At 43.0% G+C, this 20,272-nt stretch overlaps 1 protein-coding gene across 4 annotated transcripts in view; it reads left to right on the top strand.

The window, feature by feature from the left end:
• The first annotated feature begins 2,897 nt into the window (after positions 1 to 2,897).
• Positions 2,898 to 20,272, top strand: part of GRIA1 (glutamate ionotropic receptor AMPA type subunit 1) — a 302,439-nt gene continuing 285,064 nt past the window's right edge. The window contains exons 1-2 of one of the 4 annotated variants that reach the window (XM_072756784.1): positions 2,898 to 3,324; positions 6,322 to 6,459. In XM_072756784.1, coding sequence (XP_072612885.1) covers positions 3,243 to 3,324; positions 6,322 to 6,459 — 220 coding nt within the window. In that variant the 5' untranslated portion in view covers positions 2,898 to 3,242. The remainder of the gene's footprint in view (positions 3,325 to 6,321; positions 6,460 to 20,272) is intronic. The other 3 variants (XM_072756785.1, XR_012001207.1, XM_072756786.1) reach the window with 3 other exon arrangements.

Genomic DNA, 20,272 nt, shown 5'->3' with positions numbered 1-20,272 from the left:
AGGCAAGGTATGGTATGTAGCCGCAGCCCTTGAAACTAAGGAAATAAGGAAATCCCCTTCCACTTATAGCCAGTCTTTTCTCTCATGTATGTTCCTAGTCATGTAATTATCATCCTGAAAATGTCTCATTGCTCCCCATTGCTTTCCAGAAATTCAGTGGCCTCCAGATTCTGACTGTGACTGCTAAGTTTCATGTTACTCATTCTCTCTTCCCAGTCAGCAGCACAGGTTCCAGGCTCCTGGAGTATACAGTATCCTCTCCTGCCTCCAGCCCTTGGAAGTACTCTTCCCTTGGATTGCGTATCTCCCCCCTGCCCTCACTGTCTGCCTTTTGAAGCCTTTCTGGCTCCCCAGGGACAGCTGTATTGGTTGCTTCCTACTTTGCTCCCCTAGAGTTCTGTTTACATCTCTATTAGAGCACATGTCATGGTCTGCTTTGGATGACAGATGGCAGGATTCATCTATCTTCTTCTTCTACTACATGCACCTGCCTAGAGGTGGAAACTGTGTCCTACTCCTTTCCATATCCCTCAGCTCATGACACCCTATTAGATACAGAGTAGGTTCTCCAACCCATATTTGAAGAGAATTTCAAAGATAAACAGTTTAACCTAAACTTAATTTGACCTAGATGCCCAAGCTTGAAATACATAAGTTCCACATTTATTTAATCATTGAACAACTATGTGTTTAATAGGCCAAGGGGAGCCGCTGACCATATTTGAGCAGAGCAATGACATAGTTAGAGCTATATTTTAGGAAAAACCTGACTATAGGATTTCTAATGATCATAGAAAATGCATGGTTTTGATTCCTTAAGTTCCCATCCCCCAAAGTAAGCAAAACAAATCAACTATTACAGGTAGGCGTTGAAGTTTTGCTAATTAATCCTTGTAAAGGACTTTGAGATCTTCCTCTGAAAGGTGACAGAGAAGTGTGAAGCTTTCAGTGACAGCCTAATTATTATTATTACCAGGCACAAAGCTCAGGGAACTTAAAAGATCCCCAGGTACCATTCAAAATAGCAAGAGACAAAAAATGCAAATGAAGAAATTATATTATAATAAGGAATCCTGGCATCACAGACTCCTAATGTCGGCAGGGACCTTAGAGGTGGTCTTTCCTGATCTATTCTCTCACCTTCTCAAGCTGATGCTTACACTCCCTCTAGAATGCTCAATACTTTCTGCCATTAGAGCCTGAGGGTTCAGAGCCTGGGCCTCAGGGTAGAGTTTCCTGTGTTCAAATCCCCAATCTCTTCCTTGTTAGTCGTGGCAACTTGGGGAAATTATTAGGTCCTAGTTTCTTTATCTGTAAAATGGGGATGAGATTATCTACTACAGGCGTCATTGTACAAGTAAGTGATGTGTGTGCATTGCCTGGCATGGTATCTGGCGTATGGTAAATAAATTAACACTAGCATTAAAAAATCACTTGAGCTAATTAATATATGCAAAAGTGCGTAAGAAATGATAAAGCATCTGACCTCCAAGTTGTTCCTAGTTTCAGAGCTTCATCAAACGTTCTGAGATCTTTCTTGCAAATCCCAGCCCTTGTAGCATCATGTGAGTGTGTGTGTAATTGAGCAATCTTGGTGAAGGAAGCCAGGAGCCTTGGGAAGAAATGGCCTAGTCAAATGCCAAAGCAAAATCAGGTCTGTTCTTCTTTCTAACTGTGGAAAGGTAGAACTTTCCTTTTCCTATGTCATCATCTGTTGAGTGGGAGTTCTGACCAGGGCTGTGGATCAGTTGGTAATGCCCAGAACATTCAAGTGCATAGGATGGACCATATGTTGGTCCCGAGGGCCCAGACTCCATCTTAGTAAGATCTGTAGTTTTATGATTTAGTCCGTGGAGCCTCGGGTGTTTTTCATCTGCAAAATAATGGTGGTGACTATTTCACAGGGCCGGTGTGAGGAGGGAGCGAGGTCACAGTGTGAAGTTGCTTCAGAAACTGCAAAGTGCTCTGTGAGGGTTAGTGACTGTCACTTTGCAACCCACACTATTTCCCTGAACACAATTGTTCTCTCTACAGGTTATTGCAATGGAAGCTCCAATCCAAGAGGGTCTGTGGAGTTCCAGTTTACAGTGGACATGACCGGCATCCAGAGAGACTTGAAAGAAGCCTGAATCTTCTCACTAGAATCCCTGCAAAATGACTCATGTAATTGCTCTAAGAATCCTTAGCCTTTATTGTACACCCACACAATTCTGATGCTATAGACTCCTGTGGCATGCAGGGAAAGTGGGAAGGGGGCCCATTTTAGATGCCTAGAATTTCAGAAGGGACCACCAATTCCACTTGTAAGAGCAGCTGGGGAGTGCCAAATACCCAAACCAAGGCACCTGCCAATCATTCTGGACCCTCTGGTTTGCCTTTTTGTCATTCCTCCCATTAGGGAGGAAAAGGCTTTATTTTCCTTTAAAGCTCCTAGGAGGGATTTCTAGGGTCTCCCCCTCAGGAATTAGTTGTAGGAATAATTGGGCCAGTGGAGTGCAGGAGATATATCCAGCACAGCCCGAGCGCTCCTAGAAAAAGTGACCTAGATCAAGCAGCGGGTGGATGGAGGACTATTGTGGGGACCCCCTGCCACCTACTGACTTACAGCTGAACCCACATTTCCAGTAGCATCTGCGGGGCTGGCAGCCGGGGGAGGGGGCAGGGAGAATTGGGGGAGGCGGGGGAGGGTGAAGGGGACCGGGTTGTCCCTTTCGGGACCAGGCTGCCTGTATCATCACCCCCCCCCCCCTATCTGAACACACAGGGAGGAGGAGAAGGTGAGGACTGGGAGCCAGGGGCTGGCAGGGAGAGGAGGTCAGCCGCGGAGCTGGAGCTGGCTCGGTGGGCACTAGCGCCGCCCGAGCTCGCAGCCTGTGTGCGAGTGAGGGGGAGAGCGAGGGGAGGGAGCGAGAGGCAGGCTGCGCGGGGAGGAGGGGAGGGGAGGGAGGGGAGGGGGGGGGGAGGGAGGGGAGGGGGGCGAGCGCTCCGCCAGCATGAGGACGGGCTGCTCCGCTCCGCGCTCAGTTCATCTGGCTGTCAGTTGGCGTTAACGCGGCCGTGGAAGTGCTCCGATTCCAGGGGAAACAGACAAGCCTCCCCGAAGGGAAGAAGGAAGCACGAAGGAGGGCAGGAACTGCAGGAGGAAAAGAACAGGCGAGCGGAGAGAGCAATCTAGGGAAGGGGGGGAGATACCAAATCTATGACTGGACCTGGGCTTCTTTTTCGCCAATGCAAAAAGGAATATGCAGCACATTTTTGCCTTCTTCTGCACCGGGTTCCTAGGCGCGGTAGTAGGTGCCAATTTCCCCAACAATATCCAGATCGGTGAGTGAGAGGGGGCAGCCTGGGGAGGGACTTTCTGGGTCTGGCAAGGGTTTCTTTTATTTTTTGGGGGGGGGGAGTATTGCCTGTGTCCCCCCAACCCCCCCACCCCCCCACCCCCCGCTCCGGACTGTGCTTGGATAGAAAGCTGGGTGATGATGGAAAGCCCACTTGGACCTCCAGCCGGGGAGGGGGCTTCTCTTGCTCAGATGAGGGGCAGAGGGCAGTGTGCACACACATACACATGCACACACACAGCCCCACACACAGCACTCACACTCTAGGCATGAGCCTGTGAAATGGAGGAACCACTGCTTTGAAAGAAAGAAAATTCAGGCTGTAGCGAGGAGGAAAGGGCTGGTGGGTGTTTAAAGGAGTTCACTCCATTGCTTGATAGATGGTGCCCGCTTTCATGTATTTAGACAAATAGGTGTGGTGTATTTCTGTGTGTGATCAGGTATTAAATAGGCACATAGGCATTTACTTGGCTGAGGCGATGGTTTCTTGGCTGGGGGAGGGGAAGGAGACCCTCTAAAAGAAGGAGTGCAGGGTGCTGGGTTTCTTGCAGCCGCTGAAATCCTGCCAGGGGGCCCCCAGGCTAAGTCCAGAGAAGGGGGCTCTCACTCCAGTGCTGGACTCCCCGGCTCCTTCTCTCTGCTGTCTGCCATGCTGGGCTGGTGGTCCTCACTCCTCCAAGCTGGAACTTCCTATCCTGCCTTTATTCCTTCCGTTGCCCCCTCCCCTGAGAGGTTGCATGCACAGACCTCGTCTACCTTTTACACACACACACGCACACACACACACATACACACGTTTCCCTTCCTCCTCTTGGCTGTCCCCATCCCCAGGCTCTGTCCTCTCAACTTAGAGGCAGGTTTCAACATGCTGCCTGCCTTTTTGCTCCCCATTTCCCGTTCCTGGTTGTGGGGCTTCTAAAAGGACCCCTCACCCGCCCTGGATTGGCGGGGGCGGCTGGTAGATGTTGCTCCTCCTAATAATAATGGGTGAAAGCAAAACAAACACCAGTAACAATGCTCATCCACAAGGGCTCGGGGTTCCGTGTGACCAGCGTTTCAGGGCTGTGTGTGTCCCGGAATGGAGCAAGCTGCTCTGCTTGGAGGCATCTTGGTTGGTTTGGGTTCTTGTTTTCTCTCCCCCGTAGGGACATAGCTCCACTAGGGCAAGTTCCCATTACTGGTAGTTTGTGTTATTTGTGTGAATGTGTGTTTTGGAGGCGGGGGGAGGGATATGGTGCAGGTCCTATTTTGCTGGGCACACATGTGCTGCAGTACCAGGCTCTTTGGGCCTCTCCAGCATGCCGGCTCCAAGGGTGGTTGGAACAGCCATGGAGTAACTTGCTTTGTTTCCTGACACCTGTTAAACTATATTCTGAAGTGTGTGTATATGTGTTAGTGCCTTACACGCAAAACAAAACTTCCTGCCTCAGGAGACACTTCCCTTGCAGCCCCGTCTGGAGCCGCCTACCTCCCCACCCCCACCCCTCCCTTTCATTCATTTCAGAGGAGGAAGGGGATAGGGAAGTGTTTGGGGTGTGGTCACCTGAGGGGAGGGAGGGTGGAGCATCATTTATTTTTACTCTAAAATGGAGGCATATGAGCATGTGTAAATCACTTGCTCTTATGTGTAGCGTTGTTTATGTTGGCACTTAGGCATTGCCCATACTTTGCTGATTGGAAATGCTTGTCTTGAGATATGTGGATTTGCTTTCACCAAGTGTATTTGTGTATAGAGCTACGGGTACAAATGCATGGAGGTGGTTTGTGTTTTTTGGACGTGTGTATGATATGTATGCCCATGTATCTCTGCAAAATTTTTCATCATACTTATGAAACTTATTTGTTCAACAGATAAGATCACTATTTGTTTTCAAATAAAAGGTTGAAACATAAAATTGTAGAACAAATGCTGAAAATACCACTGTCATCAGGTAGTACTTGATTCTACTTGTAGGATCTCTAATAAAAGCCTTACAGTCCATCTACTGGTTCTTAAAAATAAGCACATACCTCTGTATAAGAAGTTATAAGTACATTACGTTGGGACTGGGATTCCTGTTGAAGCTGAGATAAACTTCTATGTAAACATTCACTATAGTTCAGTCTCTGGACATAGCTGATTCTAATTCATGGAAATGGGATTTAATTCATTTTACACGTCTACAGTAAATACAAAGATAAGCCACATACTCTCACTTCTAGGAACTAGAGCCCCAACAAGCACCTTTGTTATGCTTTTCACTAGAATAGAATGTTCATACCTTCCTGACATTCTTAAATCCCCACATCTCTGAAGTCCACGGTTCTACCATGCAAATGTACACCATGGCAATCTCTTATATAACAAGTCATCCCTAGGTAGCTGGGATCATGAGTGTCAAAGAAGCAGCAAAATACTGTTTTTAGAAACCCAGGGTTTTCAGAAGAAATGGATAATATACCTCAGAGGTGATAGAATGATTAAATTGCATGCAGGTCTTGCCAGGTCAAAGACCAAAACTGTCAAAGCAAAGGGTTACGGTGCTTTATAGGGTCCCAGGGCTAGATTTCACCCTGCAATATTTGTTAATGCTACTTCCTGTAAGGCTCTGTAGTGGGGAATGGGTCTGATACAGGAAAAAATGGACGCAGCATGGGTTTACGTGCACACAAGAGCTTAGGCCACCTAGATGGTTGCCAGGACGAAGGAGGAAGAGAAATACAGTTCTCTTGTTTTCTCTGAATTGATCTGGGTTGAGGAGTGAACAACCAAATGTTTGGGCAGAGTGATGCCTGTTAGAGGCCCTTGTCACATAAAAACTCATCTGTGGAAGTTGAAGCTTCCATGTCTACTTGAGTCTATTTGAACTCTCCTCCCCATCACCGAAGGCTACAACTAGTGGGTTTGGCATGGGGAGAAGAAAAGGGTCCATCTGGGATGGGCTATTGGGGGACTAAACCTGTCTCTATTCCAGATACCATGTTACATTTATTTTCCTCCTAGGGGGATTATTTCCAAACCAGCAGTCACAGGAACATGCCGCTTTTAGATTTGCTTTGTCACAACTCACAGAGCCCCCGAAACTGCTCCCCCAGATTGATATTGTGAACATCAGCGACAGCTTTGAGATGACCTATAGATGTAAGTAATTGCTGCTATTCCTGACATTTATTTCTGCGATCAACCAATGAAAGGAGGGCCTGTGAGTAGGTGGTAGTGTTGCAAAAACCACTTGAGTTGTCATTCGTCTTCATAAGAGAAAGCCCTCCAAGAAAAATTTCCAGGGCCTTTTGAGTGATTCCATCAGTTGGTATTTTAGATCCTAGAATGCTTTAGAAAATGGGTCTGCTTTTTCACTGTCAGCTAACTGTAAATGCCAGTACGATGGGTGTTTGGGTTGATTGCATCTTCCCTACCTTGTAGAGTTTTTCTTGTTCAGCTCAGAGACTTTCACACATAAGAAACTTCTAAGAGATATAGAATTAAATATTCCAACTTAGAAAATGTGGCTTAAAATGCTTATGCCTTTCCTATGCACAAGTTAAAAGAAGAAATTACACCTGTAGTTGATTAGAAAGAATGTGTGACAGGTGGTCTATCTGGTTCCCCACTTTGGGAAATGACCAATAACTATTGTAAGATTGGTACCTGGATTATTTTCAAAACATTTTGAAGGGATTGATTGCTTAAGACATAATTTGTTGGATGGCCTTTGAGAGGAGACCTCAAGGAGAAGAAAAAGAGAAGTCTTTGACATATGAATTGAATACATAAAAAACAAAGACCATTTTGAGTTTTTCTGACAACTAAGACTGAAAAGGAGATCTGTGTGGTTGCATGATTGCCATTTGATGACAGATGGAAGCATAAAAATTAATCAGTAGAGACATTTTCCCTCCAGGGATTAAACTCCAGAAGGAATTTACGGTATGGTGGTGTGAGCTGAATGGGCAAGAACAACTGGAGACTCAAAATTGGATTAAATTGGCACCACAGGTTGTGTGTGCTTCTATGGACTTGGTGACATCTACTGAGCTATGGATAGTCAAAAACATAGATCATATTTCTTTCATCTCTTTTCCACATTCCCTCCTGGTAGGCTCTCAGTGATTTGAACTGAAAGTGCATTGTGCATTGAAAACTCATATTAAGAATTTGGAATTCTCTCTATCCCTAAGACCACTTATAAGATAGTGCTCATACAGATTTCAAGAATGATAATTATACCAGACTCCATTTATTAAGGATTTACTGTGTGTTAAGAACTATGATAAGTATTTTATAGACAATTATATTAGCATTTATTATCACTTATTGGGCATCACAATGGCCTTTGCAATGCACTAATTTCTATGTGTTAGTTCATTTAATCCTCAGAGAAACCTTGGAGGAGAACACTGCATCATCTTCTTTTTAGAAACTGAGGCTGCACCAAGTTATACTACTTGCTCAGAGTTGCCCAAGAAGTAAACAGTGGTCCTGTGACCCCAAGGTCCATGTTCCTGGCACTGTGATAGATATACTGTTCCTTATGGTAGCCTGATCAATTATGCTTAGATTACCTAAAAAGCAAAAGGAAGTTTTCAGAGACTTTTAAGGCAGTGGTTTGATAAAGCACCTAATGAGAAAACCTTACAATGCTTCAAATTATAGCTGTGATTTTACACAGGAGTGACCCATCAAATAAAATAGCAATTTTGCATTTTGGTAATGCCGAGGTTGAAAATATTGTCTACTGTGTTACTCACTATCCTTAAAAAAGAGCTAAAGTTTAATTGTTGTATTCTGTGTTCTGTGAAACCATCTCCCTGGAAAGCTGAATAATGTTGAATAGGTATTTGATTTTCAGATAATCTCCATTCCTTTTGATATGGTTTAGAGTCTTTGAAGAGAGGTTTTGGGTATGGGCATCAACATATCTAAAAACCGCCTATGATGATGCTTAATATTTTGCATTTATATGCATATGCTAATTTATTTACTGAGGGGAGGCTCTCTAGCTTTTGTCATACTCCATAGATTTTGTCATACTCTCAAAGGGGCCCATTACTCAAGGATTACTTGCTTAAGGAATCAGGAAAAATAAATGGCTGGTGTGTGTATTCCCTCATACTGCTGAGAATTGTCTACAGCAGAGCTTGATGGAATGAGATGTTAACTGCTGTCCTAGTGTCAAGATGTTGACTGGCAGGACAAGATAATAAATGACAAAAAAATAAAAATAAAAGGAAGAAATGTTCTGAGGCAAAAGGTGGTGCTTTTGTATTGTTATCTTAACTACCTAACATTTAATCTGCAATAGGGTAATTGGCCATTTATTGGGGGGGTTGAAATATGATACGCAGCGTTATCCTTTGTGGTTAGGGAACCTGGAGTGAATGGATCTGGGTTCTTAAACTTGATTCCTGCCATATATCAGTGTACAGGTTTCTATTAATTTGGCCATTCTTTAAATGTTTCTTCAATGCTATGAACTGAGATGGACCTTGGGGAAATAGAGATGATAAAAGGCCCTTGCTTTCAAGTATCTTGTGGTCTAGTGAGCAAAGTTGCTGTGGGGATTGTCTGAGAAGCAATAATGCTATCTTGTGCTTAGATCTTTATTTTTTCTCTTTAGCTCCAAGATCAGAGCCAGGACTGGCCAATTTGGGTGGCAATGGTGGCATTGTAATCCCAGCCTGCCTGGAAGATTCTCTGTTAGCTTTTATATGAGGCCAGGAAACCTTTCGTTTCCCATGGTCCATCGGTTTGGGAAAACTGTACATCTGTCCCAAATTAAATTGAGTAAAAACTGTCAAAGGGAGTAGACAGGTTTTATATGGGCTACATTAACTAATCATTTATGGTAAACCAAGAAAAGTGTCTTATTCAGGTTTAATTTCATTTGCTTTTTTGAAATCTGGACTAGTAGTTACCTTAAATTGACTGCCTCAGTCTTACCTCCAGAAAATAACTAAATATTTGTTTTTCTTTCTTTTATTTTTTAAATTAATTTATTTATTTAGAGAGAGATAGAGGACACTGTGAGCAGGTGGGTGGGGAAGAGGGAGAAGGGGAGAGAGAATCTCAAGCAGACTCCCCATTGAGCATGGTGTCCTCCACAGGGCTTGATCCCAGGAACCTGAGATCATGACCTGAGCCAAAATCAAGAGTTGGACACCCAACCAACTGAACCACACAGGCACCCCAATGAATATTTGTTTTTCATAATTTTTGCTGTCACTTGATTTTTTTTCCTGCCCATTTTGCTATTCACTATCCCTCCACCAGAGGGTAGAGAAGGGAAGGGAGAGGAAGTATAACAGGAACTATTCCTGCTGGACGTCTTGGCAACAGGGGATTACTGAGGCAAAGTGATGGTTGTAGGGTAGGGGATGCAGGAAAGATGGAAGAGAAGTACTACTAACATCAGTAACCAAGATGAGAGTTTTGTGTGTTCTTTGCATTTGAGCTTCCTTGCTTTTCCTTGCCTGCAGTCATTAAAGGATAAAGTCATTGAATCAGCAAACACCTTATGTTATCCTCTGAACACTCTTCCATGCCTAGAAGGGCAGGAGTTGATGAGACTGTCCATAGAGATAGTAGTTACTGACCAACTATTCAGCTTCCGTGGTGCCTTTGTGATCAGTATAAATAAAGTGACAGGTTAAGATGCAGATTGTGATTTCTATTAAAGGTCTTATTCTATTAAAGAATTAAGCAGTTACCACTTAATTCTTACCTTTTCATTCATACATTCTGCACATATATGCTGAATGCCTACTTTATGCCCAGTGTTGTACCAGGTGCTAGGAATATAATGGCCAAGAAAGAAGACAGCCTTTTTCCTAGTGGGAATTACAGTTTAGCCAGGAGGACCTCAATCTTCAGTGCAATCTTCAGTGCACCCAGAGAGCTTATTTAAAACAAGACTTCGGGATGAATTCTGGATTTCCTGAGTAAGATTATTCAAGAGCTGGCCCTGGAGGTATTCTGTAGTAGTTAGTATGGGGATCACACTTGGAGAAACTCTTTAATCTAAAAAGCCTTCCACTCCCTTAGCAAGCATGTTTGAGCCCTTAATCAAGCCCAGACATGGTGTTAAGCACTAGAAGTACAGACAAAAGTAAGACATGTTCCCTGCCTTCAGGACTTTATCCCTCATGAGGCTGACCATCCTATAAAGAGAAAATTAAAATATAACATTGGTGTTGGGAGAAGCAATTTGTAAGGAGTGTTAGAGATGCCTTAAGGAGTGGGCATGGCCTCTGAAAGGGTAGTGGTAGACTTGAGTCTCAATGGTAAATAGAAGCTTTCCAGAAAGACAAGGTAAGGGGGCAAGAAAGGGATGAGGCAAGTGTGTTCTGGGTGGAGGAGTGACAGGTGCAAAGGCAAAGAAGATAGCTTTACTTTGTTACTCTCTTGCTCTGACCTCTTGTGGCAATCTGGGCTGGGCCTCCCATCTACCTTTTATCCAATACTGCAGAAGTGATCACCGAATGAATGGTCATTCATAAGCCACATGCAGCACAATATTTAAGAATCATGGAATTTGGGACACCTGGGTGGCTCAGCAGTTGGGCATCTGCCTTCGGCTCAGGGTATGATCCTGGAGTCCTGGGATCGAGTCCTGCATTGGGCTCCCTGCATGGGCCCTGCTTCTCCCTCTGCCTATGTCTCTGCCTCTCCCTCTCTGTGTGTCTCTCATGAATAAATAAAATCTTTTTTTAAAAAATCGTGGAATTTTACTTCAAAATTTGGGTATCTGTAAGTCTCTCTCAATTTTTGAAAAATGTGGCAATATTGACTCACACCTATGTAGCCCCAGTTTACTAAGAGAGAGGTGGGTATATTCCATCTAGATAATTTCTTTCCTAACTAGCTCATTTTTCTAATTTTATTTAGCTGCCTGTCCCCTGGAAGCATTGTGTTTTCAAGGCCCAGTTGGTTTGTCCTGCATTGTTGCCTTGGTGTACATTTATAGGTCAACTCTACCACCAGAATGTGAAATACTGTCCAGAAAGGTCATGTATATCTATTGTTCAGTGGTGCTGAGAACACTCAGCAAAGGGCTTTATCCCTAATCCAAGTGAACAAATGTCTCCATGAGTCAAGGAATCACACAGTATAAAGATGCTGAGAGCCAGGGTGTGTAGGTGGCTCAGTTGGTTAAACTTCCAAGTCTTGGTTTTAGCTCAGGTCATGGTCTCAGGGTCATAGGATCAAGCCCTGTGTTAGGCTTCATGCTCAGTGTGAGGTCTGCTAGAGATTCTTTCCCTCTCCATCCCCCCTGGCCCCCTACTCGTGCATGAGTATGCACTTTCTCTCTCCAATCAATCAATCTATCTGTCTATCTTTAAATAAAAACAAGATGCTGAGAGTCTAAATGGCAATCAGGTGGGTGCTAGTTGCCTAATTATAATGGGTTTCTCTCTGTTATAGACTCACTCAGGAAGCCCAAGGGGGATCTAGCCAGACTTTAGGCATGGATAGCAGACAGATGGCATCTTAGCTCTTGCCTAAGAGTCCCTCATCATTTTAGAGTTGCAGATTAATAGCCCATTGAATTTAAAATGCACAGTGCTTTTTACAATATGGCATAAAAATTCAGATTTCTGGATTCCCTAAAAAAAACTTAGGGCATCAGGGAACCCTGAACCCACATTCCTGCTCAGTTTCTATTTTCTAGAGTTGAGAAATGCTGTCCTCTTTCTTTTTCAAGATTTTAGTTATTTATTTGAGAGAAAGAGTGTGTGCATACATGCACAAGCAGGGGGAGGGTCAGAGGGAGAAGGACAAGCAGACTCCCTACTGAGCAGGGAGCCCAACATGGTGCTCTGTCCCAGGACCCTGAGATCATGACCTGAGTTGAAATCAGATGCTTAACTGAGCCACCCAAGTGCCCCAGGGCTGTCCTCTTTAGGCATAAGTCGTAAACTCTCAAGTTTACCAAAGTTTTCAAGTGTCCTACATGTAGCCAGTGTAACAAAATTATGCTGCTTACCCAGGTGTGTAACCAAACCAGTCTGCTAACACCTAATTTATATCCTTCAGCACCTGTCATTTCATTGTTTCTTTCAATTAATATTTCTTCCTCACTCTATAACCAATAGTAGGGGATACAAAAGATGTATAATTTCTGCTCTCAAAAAATTTGCCGTAATGAGAAGAATGGAGGGCTGGTACTGGGTAAACAAAGATTATTTCAGAGACTTACCAAGTGACAGATACTTCATATATATTGTCTTTGAGTTTTATAAAAATCTTGAACGATTATTATCCCCATTTTGTAGGTGATGCTATTGAGATGGTGCAGGAGTAAATGTTTTCCCCATATTCTACAGCAGAGACGGGCTGAGCTAATATTTGAAGTCAGCTTTAGGAATTCCAAAACTCAGTGAGCTTTTCCCCTTCTAAGATGCATTACTATAGGGACACAGAAAAGAAAAAGAACAGTAAGTGCTCCCAGTGAAGTTTATGATTCAGGATTAAGAGCTAAGACTTCTGAGGCAGGGCATGGCTGTGGATAAGAAGCAAGACTCCTCAGGGAATTTGAGCAGGTACTGAAGGGTGGGGCATGTGTTTGTTGTTACGAGGTGTAGAGTTCAAAGTTGGTCTCTTGCATCCACACTGTGCTCTCAGTTAAATGGCAGATGTGTGCATAGAGCTGGTTGATGCTACAAACCTGACTGTGGCTTCTCCATCTTTATCCATGCCCTCCCTTTAAGAAACACAGGCATCAACATGTGTCTATGTTACACTCTTTGTTTTTTGTTTTTATATAATATTGGTAATCATCAACTTCTTTGTGCCAAGGTTTGTGAACATTCCATCCTCTGGCTAGATTGAAGACTCTGCTGAGATCAGTGAGATTACTGTTCTCCTCTCAGACACTCAAGATAAATAGTTAAGATTCATTTATTTGTTCATTCATTCAAAACCCTATTATTATTGCCCTCTATGGAGTCTATGTACCATTACTGCCTCCTTCCAGACCCTAGCGGATAACAGTCATTACAGAATTCTTTCCCACTAAATGTAGACATAGCCTTAAATTCTTTTTTTCTTTTCTCTTCCTTACCTTTCTTTTCTTTTCTTTCTCAGCATAGCATTCTAGGCAGCTACTACAAATTGGTCAGAGTTGAGTTGATGCAAGAGATAAAATCCATTTGCCACTACAAGGCATTCCACTAGGAATTGAGGAAAATAAAACGCATTAGACATTGATTCTCCCCTTAAGGGGCTCAGGTTCTTATAGAGGAAATAGGCATGCACAAAAGAAATCTGAAGTAATGGAGACATTCTCTCTTTCCTCATCTCTCTCTCTCTCTCTCTCTCTCTCACACACACACACACACACACACACACACACTCAAAGGAAGGAAAGAAAACTTCCAGTTGGAAGAATCAGACCAGGTTTCATAAATCAAGGACATTTGAGTTCAATTTAGAAAGGCAGACAGGATATAGACCAAAAGGTAAACACACACACACACACACACACACACACACACACACACACACACAGCAGGTTCCAGGCAGTGAAAACTATGTGAATTGGGATTTGAAGACAAGGATTCATATTCTGGACTATCTATCCTCTGGAAACATTCCTGCATGTGACTTTGGAGAAGCACCACCCACCCCCATCCTTATTTATAAAATAAGACTCTTATGATTTCTAAGAGTCCCTCCAGGGCGGTAGTCCTATGTTAAGAATGTATGGAAAACTCAGGGACAAATGGTTTAGAGAAGAAGCTCTTGTGTCAGCCAACTGGTTTGACTAAGAATCTAAGGAACGCTCTGAACTTTGACCTACCATGTTACGCATCTGGTCTACATTTTGTATGCAAGGGTACTAAGCCTCTTATGGATCTCAGGTGCACTCATTCAATATTCAACAAGTATTTACAGAATGCTTACTACTGCAAACAAAAACAGAAGGCAGCCCTATGCTCATGGAGCTTACCAGTTAGTGAGAGATGCAGATATTCGTCAAATAATTGTACAGATGATATATTATTATTGGTTGTGATAAAGATGTGAAAGAAAGGGCCATGATTCAGTGAGAGCGTATTATAAAGGAATTAGCTCTGGGCAGAGGAATGAATAGATGTTTGAGCTGAGAATTGAAGGCTTTTAGTGATGTGGTGCTGGGAACAGGAGGCATATTCTAGAAGCATCCTGGGCAGAGGCCTGGGAGCAGGGGAAGTGAGGGATAAGGGGAATGGGGGGCTAGAAAGGATGGCAAGGGTTAAGAGGCCTTATGGGGCCTTACAAATTTTAAACTTTAGCCCAAGAGCTGTGGGAAAACCTCCTGAAGGATTTTAAGCAGAGAAGTGTCATGTTCAGATTTGTTTTCCCACCAGGAATCAGATGCTCGAGAGTGCCACTTTCATGTTCCCTGAAGACTTTATGCTTATGTAGCAATTATCCTTGTGCCTTTACTCCTGTTGCCAATTTGAGATGAAGTCTGGCAGATGGTCAGAGGGATGGGGACAGACACTGGGGGAAGAGGAAGCTGACGACTGGGTGTAGGGGTCAGTTGTCACGTGTGCTCTGTGGTATGCCCGTGGCTATGTTCATGGGGACTGGAGGCTGATCCAACACAGAGTTGGTAAGCATGTGCATACAAGCAAGGACTCAGATGGAATCCCTACTTACTTCATCAGCAGGAAAGGCCATGCTACTGAGCCTTGATCTGTAATCAAATTGGACAACTCAATGCTATTTCCTCTACTTGCATCTACAAACTTTTCCTTCCATGTTCCCCTGTTGAATTTCTGTCCTTCTGGTTAGTCCTGTCCCTTATATCACCTTTTCCAGGAAGCCTTCCTTGCTTTCCCATGTTCACACCCTCCTCCTCTGCCCCTTGGCGCTTTGTACTTTCCCATAGCAGCTGTCACACTTAGCTCTGGGTTTTAGTCACCTGGACCTTTGTCTTATCTGACCATCTGGTCCAAGCAACTTGGGAGCAGTGGTCACATCTTCTTTAGCTTCCCATCACAGTTCCACCACAGAATAGTGTTCAGTGATGCTAGTTGAATGAATGGATGAATGAATGAATGAATGCATAGCTGTGTATTATGTAACATCAGAGGCAGTGATGAGAATAAGCCTAAACTACTGCCATTCATGGGGGTTATGGTTTGACATTACGTGTTTTGAGAGTTCCAATAGGCTGCATTGTAAATTCCTGTGGAAGGCCATTACAATTGTGTTGCTAAACAGTGCTGGGGGTAAAAACCAGCACTGTTAATTTGACCGTGGTAAGTCAAATTAAAAGCTCAATCCAGCTCCTTTTGAACTATTGTCAGTAAGGGTCCTAGATAAGGACCCACTTTCTAGATCAAGGATTTCTGGTTCAAGGCCTGCCTGTGCCACTGAGGCCTTGTAAGGCTTGGACAAGTCAATTCTATTTTTTTAAACTTCAGTTTCTTTCAAGTGAAGGAAATAATTACGCCAATGGTATGTGGTTATTATGAAAAGGAGCAAATGATAGTTGATTTCAAATCAACTTTGTACTCCATGCAAAACCATGAAACAGCTACTTTTATTCTCCCCTTTCCCCAGATGAGAAAATGGAGCTCTCAGAGGGAGTGAGCAGGGGCAGTGGCCTGTGTGTGTCTGGTTCCATCCCTAGACCTCTGCAGGCTTGGGGGTGGGTTCTTCATTCCGCTGACTGCTGTGTCTTCTGCTCTTGTGGAACATGTGGTTTCCCCTCCAGAGAAAGCGGCTCTGCTCCCCTGGTATCAGTGCCTGCAGCTTGAGTCACACAGCCCTTGTGCTTTCAAGTGGCCTGTGCTGCTCTGTGGCAGCTGCAGTCAGGGTGTGCAGTGCACTGAAGATCCTAGAAAGCCATTCCCACCCCGACTGCTCTTGTGACTTTAGAGTGTCACAGCCTGCTGTCCAAAGAGCACACAGGAGCTCAAGGTCATAGGGAGGTCCAGATCATGGAGGATGCAGGCAAAATTGGGGTCAGTGAGGCAGTTGGAGGCTAATGAAATTCACACCCAATGGTTAAGCCTGTTTTTGTGTGTTCATTACATAGAATCTCTAGGAAGGAAATCAACTTCTTAAGAATAGCATTTATTTCGTGTACAAACATGATATGTGTTTTGTAGAAAGCCATGGGAGTATAGACACCAAACAAAATAAAATTTGTGTAATTACAATACTAAGGATAAACATATCTTTCTTCTGAGCATATCAACTTAAAAATTAATATTAGATTTATATCACTGTCTTATAACATGATTTTTTACCCAGTGTTACATATATCACTTTGATCATTACACATTCATTTTTAAATGTCTTCCTAAAAGAGGCACCTGGGTGGCTCAGTGGTTGAGCGTCTGCCTTCAGCACAGGTCGTGATCCTGGGGTCCTGGGATGGAGTCCCGCATCAGGCTCCCAGCAGGGAGCCTGCTTCTCCCTCTGCCTGTGTCTCTGCCTCTCTCTCTGTCTCTCTCTCTCATGAATACATAAATGAAATCTTTAAAAAATAAATAAATAAATGTCTTCCTAAAAGCCTATTGTACATATATGTACTTATATGTACATATATGTACATAAGTTGTATATGTAAAATTTATTTAATTTGTCTCCTTTTATTGAATGTCTAGTTTATTTCCAAATATTTTCCTAGAGATAATGCTATGATGATCATCCCAGTAAAAGTTTAATCATTTTAATATAATATTATGATTTTTAAGAGCATTATAGGCCAGTAAGACAATTTCCAATGAAATTTAATAGAATCATTAGTGTATACAAGAATTGAAATAACTTGTTCAGTGTTGGTATTGACTTGCTGTATGACCTTGAGAAATCTTTGTGCTCAGTTTAGCTTCCAGATGTATAATATGGGGTTATAATACCAGATTCTCAGTGTTATTAGAAGAGGCAAATGTCATTACTTATATGAAAGGGCTTTGAAAAATCAGAAGTGCTAAGGAAATGCAGGGTAATATAATTAACTAGGCTTCTTATCTATTAACATAAATGCACCACAAGTACAATGTGACTAATTAATCTTTAGTGTTTTTCTATGAGGGCGGTCATTATCCATGAATGAATCTATTTTGTGGATGGGGAAAATTGAAATCTCAAGGAGGCTAAGTTTACCCAGGGTCCAAATATGCAACAGTGCTAAATCTGAAAGCATGTCTTTTCACTTATGATTCAGTCCTCAAGACTGGACTAAATATGTGGGCCAATGTCTTTAGCTTAAGAAATTATGGCTTATAGAAAGAAAGGGCAATCCCATTTGGGCACTGAGCAGTCAGGACTCTCTTGGTAGCAAGTGATAGAAACAGAACCAACTGGAGAGTTTTGACTTTGTGTATAGGTAAATTTAGGAGCTTGAATAGTGTCATGAGGACTGGGAGATATCCCTTGAACTTTCAGTCTCAGCTTTGCACTAAACTGACTTTATTCTCAGACATATATATATATATATATATATATATATATATATATATATACCATATGCCAGATCTCAGTTGTCAGATTCCAGCACAACCAGCCTTTATCTGCCCATTTAAAGGTCCAATGGAAAGGGAACTTCTCTTTTTCGATTAATTCCCATCAGAAAAAAATCCTGGGCCTGATGTCACTGAATGAAAATCAGGACTCAGGGACGTCTGGGTCGCTCAGTGGTTGGGCATCTGCCTTCGGCCCAGGGCATGGTCCTGGAGTCCCAGGATCGAGTCCCACATTGGACTTCCACCGGGGGCCTGCTTTTCCCTCTGCCTGTGTCTCTGCCTCTTCGTGTCTCTCATGAATAAATAAATAAAATCTTAAAAAAAAAATCAGGACTCAGATGGATTGTTAGTTTCAGTCAACTCCCACCCCAGACTACAGGGACACTGAGGAGGAGTAGTTCTCCAGAGGAAATCAGGATACTATTCTTCAACAGGCTAAATAAATAAATAAATAAATAAATAAATAAATAAATGCAGTTGTTTTCCCATGGTACATATCTGCAGAAAAGAAAACCCCAAGTGTTAATATGCTGAGGCCCAGAAGAGCCACCAATAAGAGAAGAGCATACAAGGGATTCTGGTGGGAAAGGCAAGATCAGGAGTCAGGGCAGGCAAAAGGTTTGAAATTCAGGCAGATTCATGAGTCAAAGCTGAGGCGACTTTGATAATCCCTGCTCAGCCATGAGCAAACCTGTGTTCATGGCACAATTTTTGGAAGTATAGTCCACCCAAATGGGCATGGTGGGGGGCTGTGGTCTTTTCAGATTACTCTTTGTCAGAATGTTAGGGCTGTCAGCCTTAACATATCTGGTGATTTCAAGGCACCCATACTCTCTCCCAATGACCAAGACATTTCCTGCTCTATTCAGACACTCAAGCTATTGTGCACAAACTCTTTAACAGTCCCGGTTGGAATCTTGGCTGCAAATCTGATGAGCCCACACCACCAGATGGTAGGTTCTTCTAATTGGTTCCATCCCTCCTAGTTTTTGGCAGGAATGAAGGCTTCCCTATGCCTGAAGAGGGGGATAGAGAGAGTCCGGATGAAATGAAGGAGGTTTTAACCTCTGTTAAACAGGCAGAGTTCTTAAGTTAGTTTCTGTTCAAGGAGAATAGGGTGGTACAGTTCTTTCTTGCCAGGTCATGGATTCACAGTGGACTGAAATCCTAAAACTAATACTGCTGAAACACAGTACTATAAGGATTAGAAAGTAGTTTGTTTAGCTGGAAAGGTCAACTGATCTAGGGGAGGGATTTCATTTGTGCAATTATTGATATTTATGGAACATTGTGGTAGATTCGATTATTATTTGGTAACTATTCATTTCTTCCCCCGAACTCCTTGGGAAGAGTATATCTCCCTGCTCCATTAATGTTATACTTGGTCATGTGACTAGCTTTTGCAAGTGGGATATTGTTAGGCATGTTTCAAGCAGAAGCCATGAAACACACACACACACACACACACACACACACACACACCTTGCCTCAGAGAGCTTGCGGGTCCCAAAGAAAGAGAAATAAAAAAACAGAGGTGTTGGAGTCAACCCACATGCTAAAGTATGAAGCAGAGCTGTCCCAGCTGATCTGTAAACCTATGAATATGATAGGACATGTTCATTGTTATATACTAATACATTGGGGGATGCTTGTTATGTAGCAATATCTGGCCAGGACAAGCAACCACACTATGTGTTCCACATTTTACCAGGCACTTGAGGGAACACTGGATAATGATAGATATGGTCTTAGTCTCCATGGAACATATGTTCTATAGAGAAATAGGGGATAAATACATTATTAAATGGGAAAAATAAAAAATTGTTATTATGGTTATAAAAAATAGAATGTGGTGAGAAATTGCTATGGTAGAAGAGAATACTCACTTTAAGTGGTCAAGGAAGACCTTTCTAAGGAGGTGACTTCTGAGTTCAAATATGAAAGTTAGAAATGGGCCAGCCAGAAAGGGTATGATACCCTGTGGAATGTGAAAGAAAGAGCCACATGGGCAAGTTAGATTGAGAATCTTGGTCTAGGCAGTGGAGAATGAGGGGCCTTGAAAACATTTCTTGCAAATTGGGTCACTCAGTTGTCCTTGGGCAGATGCTAGTTTCTCTGAGCCATATATATGTGCAAGTCAAGGGCTGGCAAAGGGGCACTTGCTATCAAGGCAAGACAGCCACAGGGCTTGGAAGCCACTGAGCATAACAGAGGCAGATAGTAAGGTTCCTAGGGCATGCCTATCAGAGAGGTCATGGAATTGGCTATCCCTTTGTCTTGGTTCCAGAATAGTGAAGAGTTGTTTCTGTTGCTTCTAAGGATGGCGCGCACGTGTGTGTGTGTGTGTGTGTGTGTGTGTGTATCTATATTCATTCTTTCACAGAGGAGGAAAATGAACTAGATAGTTTCTAGATCCTTTCCAAGTCTGTGATTATAAAACTTAAGGATTCTGAGATTTAAATTATGTGTGAAGGAAATGTTAAATGGAA

This window comes from Vulpes vulpes, chromosome 4 (assembly GCF_048418805.1).
Source record: "Vulpes vulpes isolate BD-2025 chromosome 4, VulVul3, whole genome shotgun sequence".
Classification (NCBI taxonomy): Eukaryota; Metazoa; Chordata; class Mammalia; order Carnivora; family Canidae; genus Vulpes; species Vulpes vulpes.
Note: the sequence above shows the minus strand (reverse complement) of the source record. Positions and strands in the feature narration are given on the sequence as shown.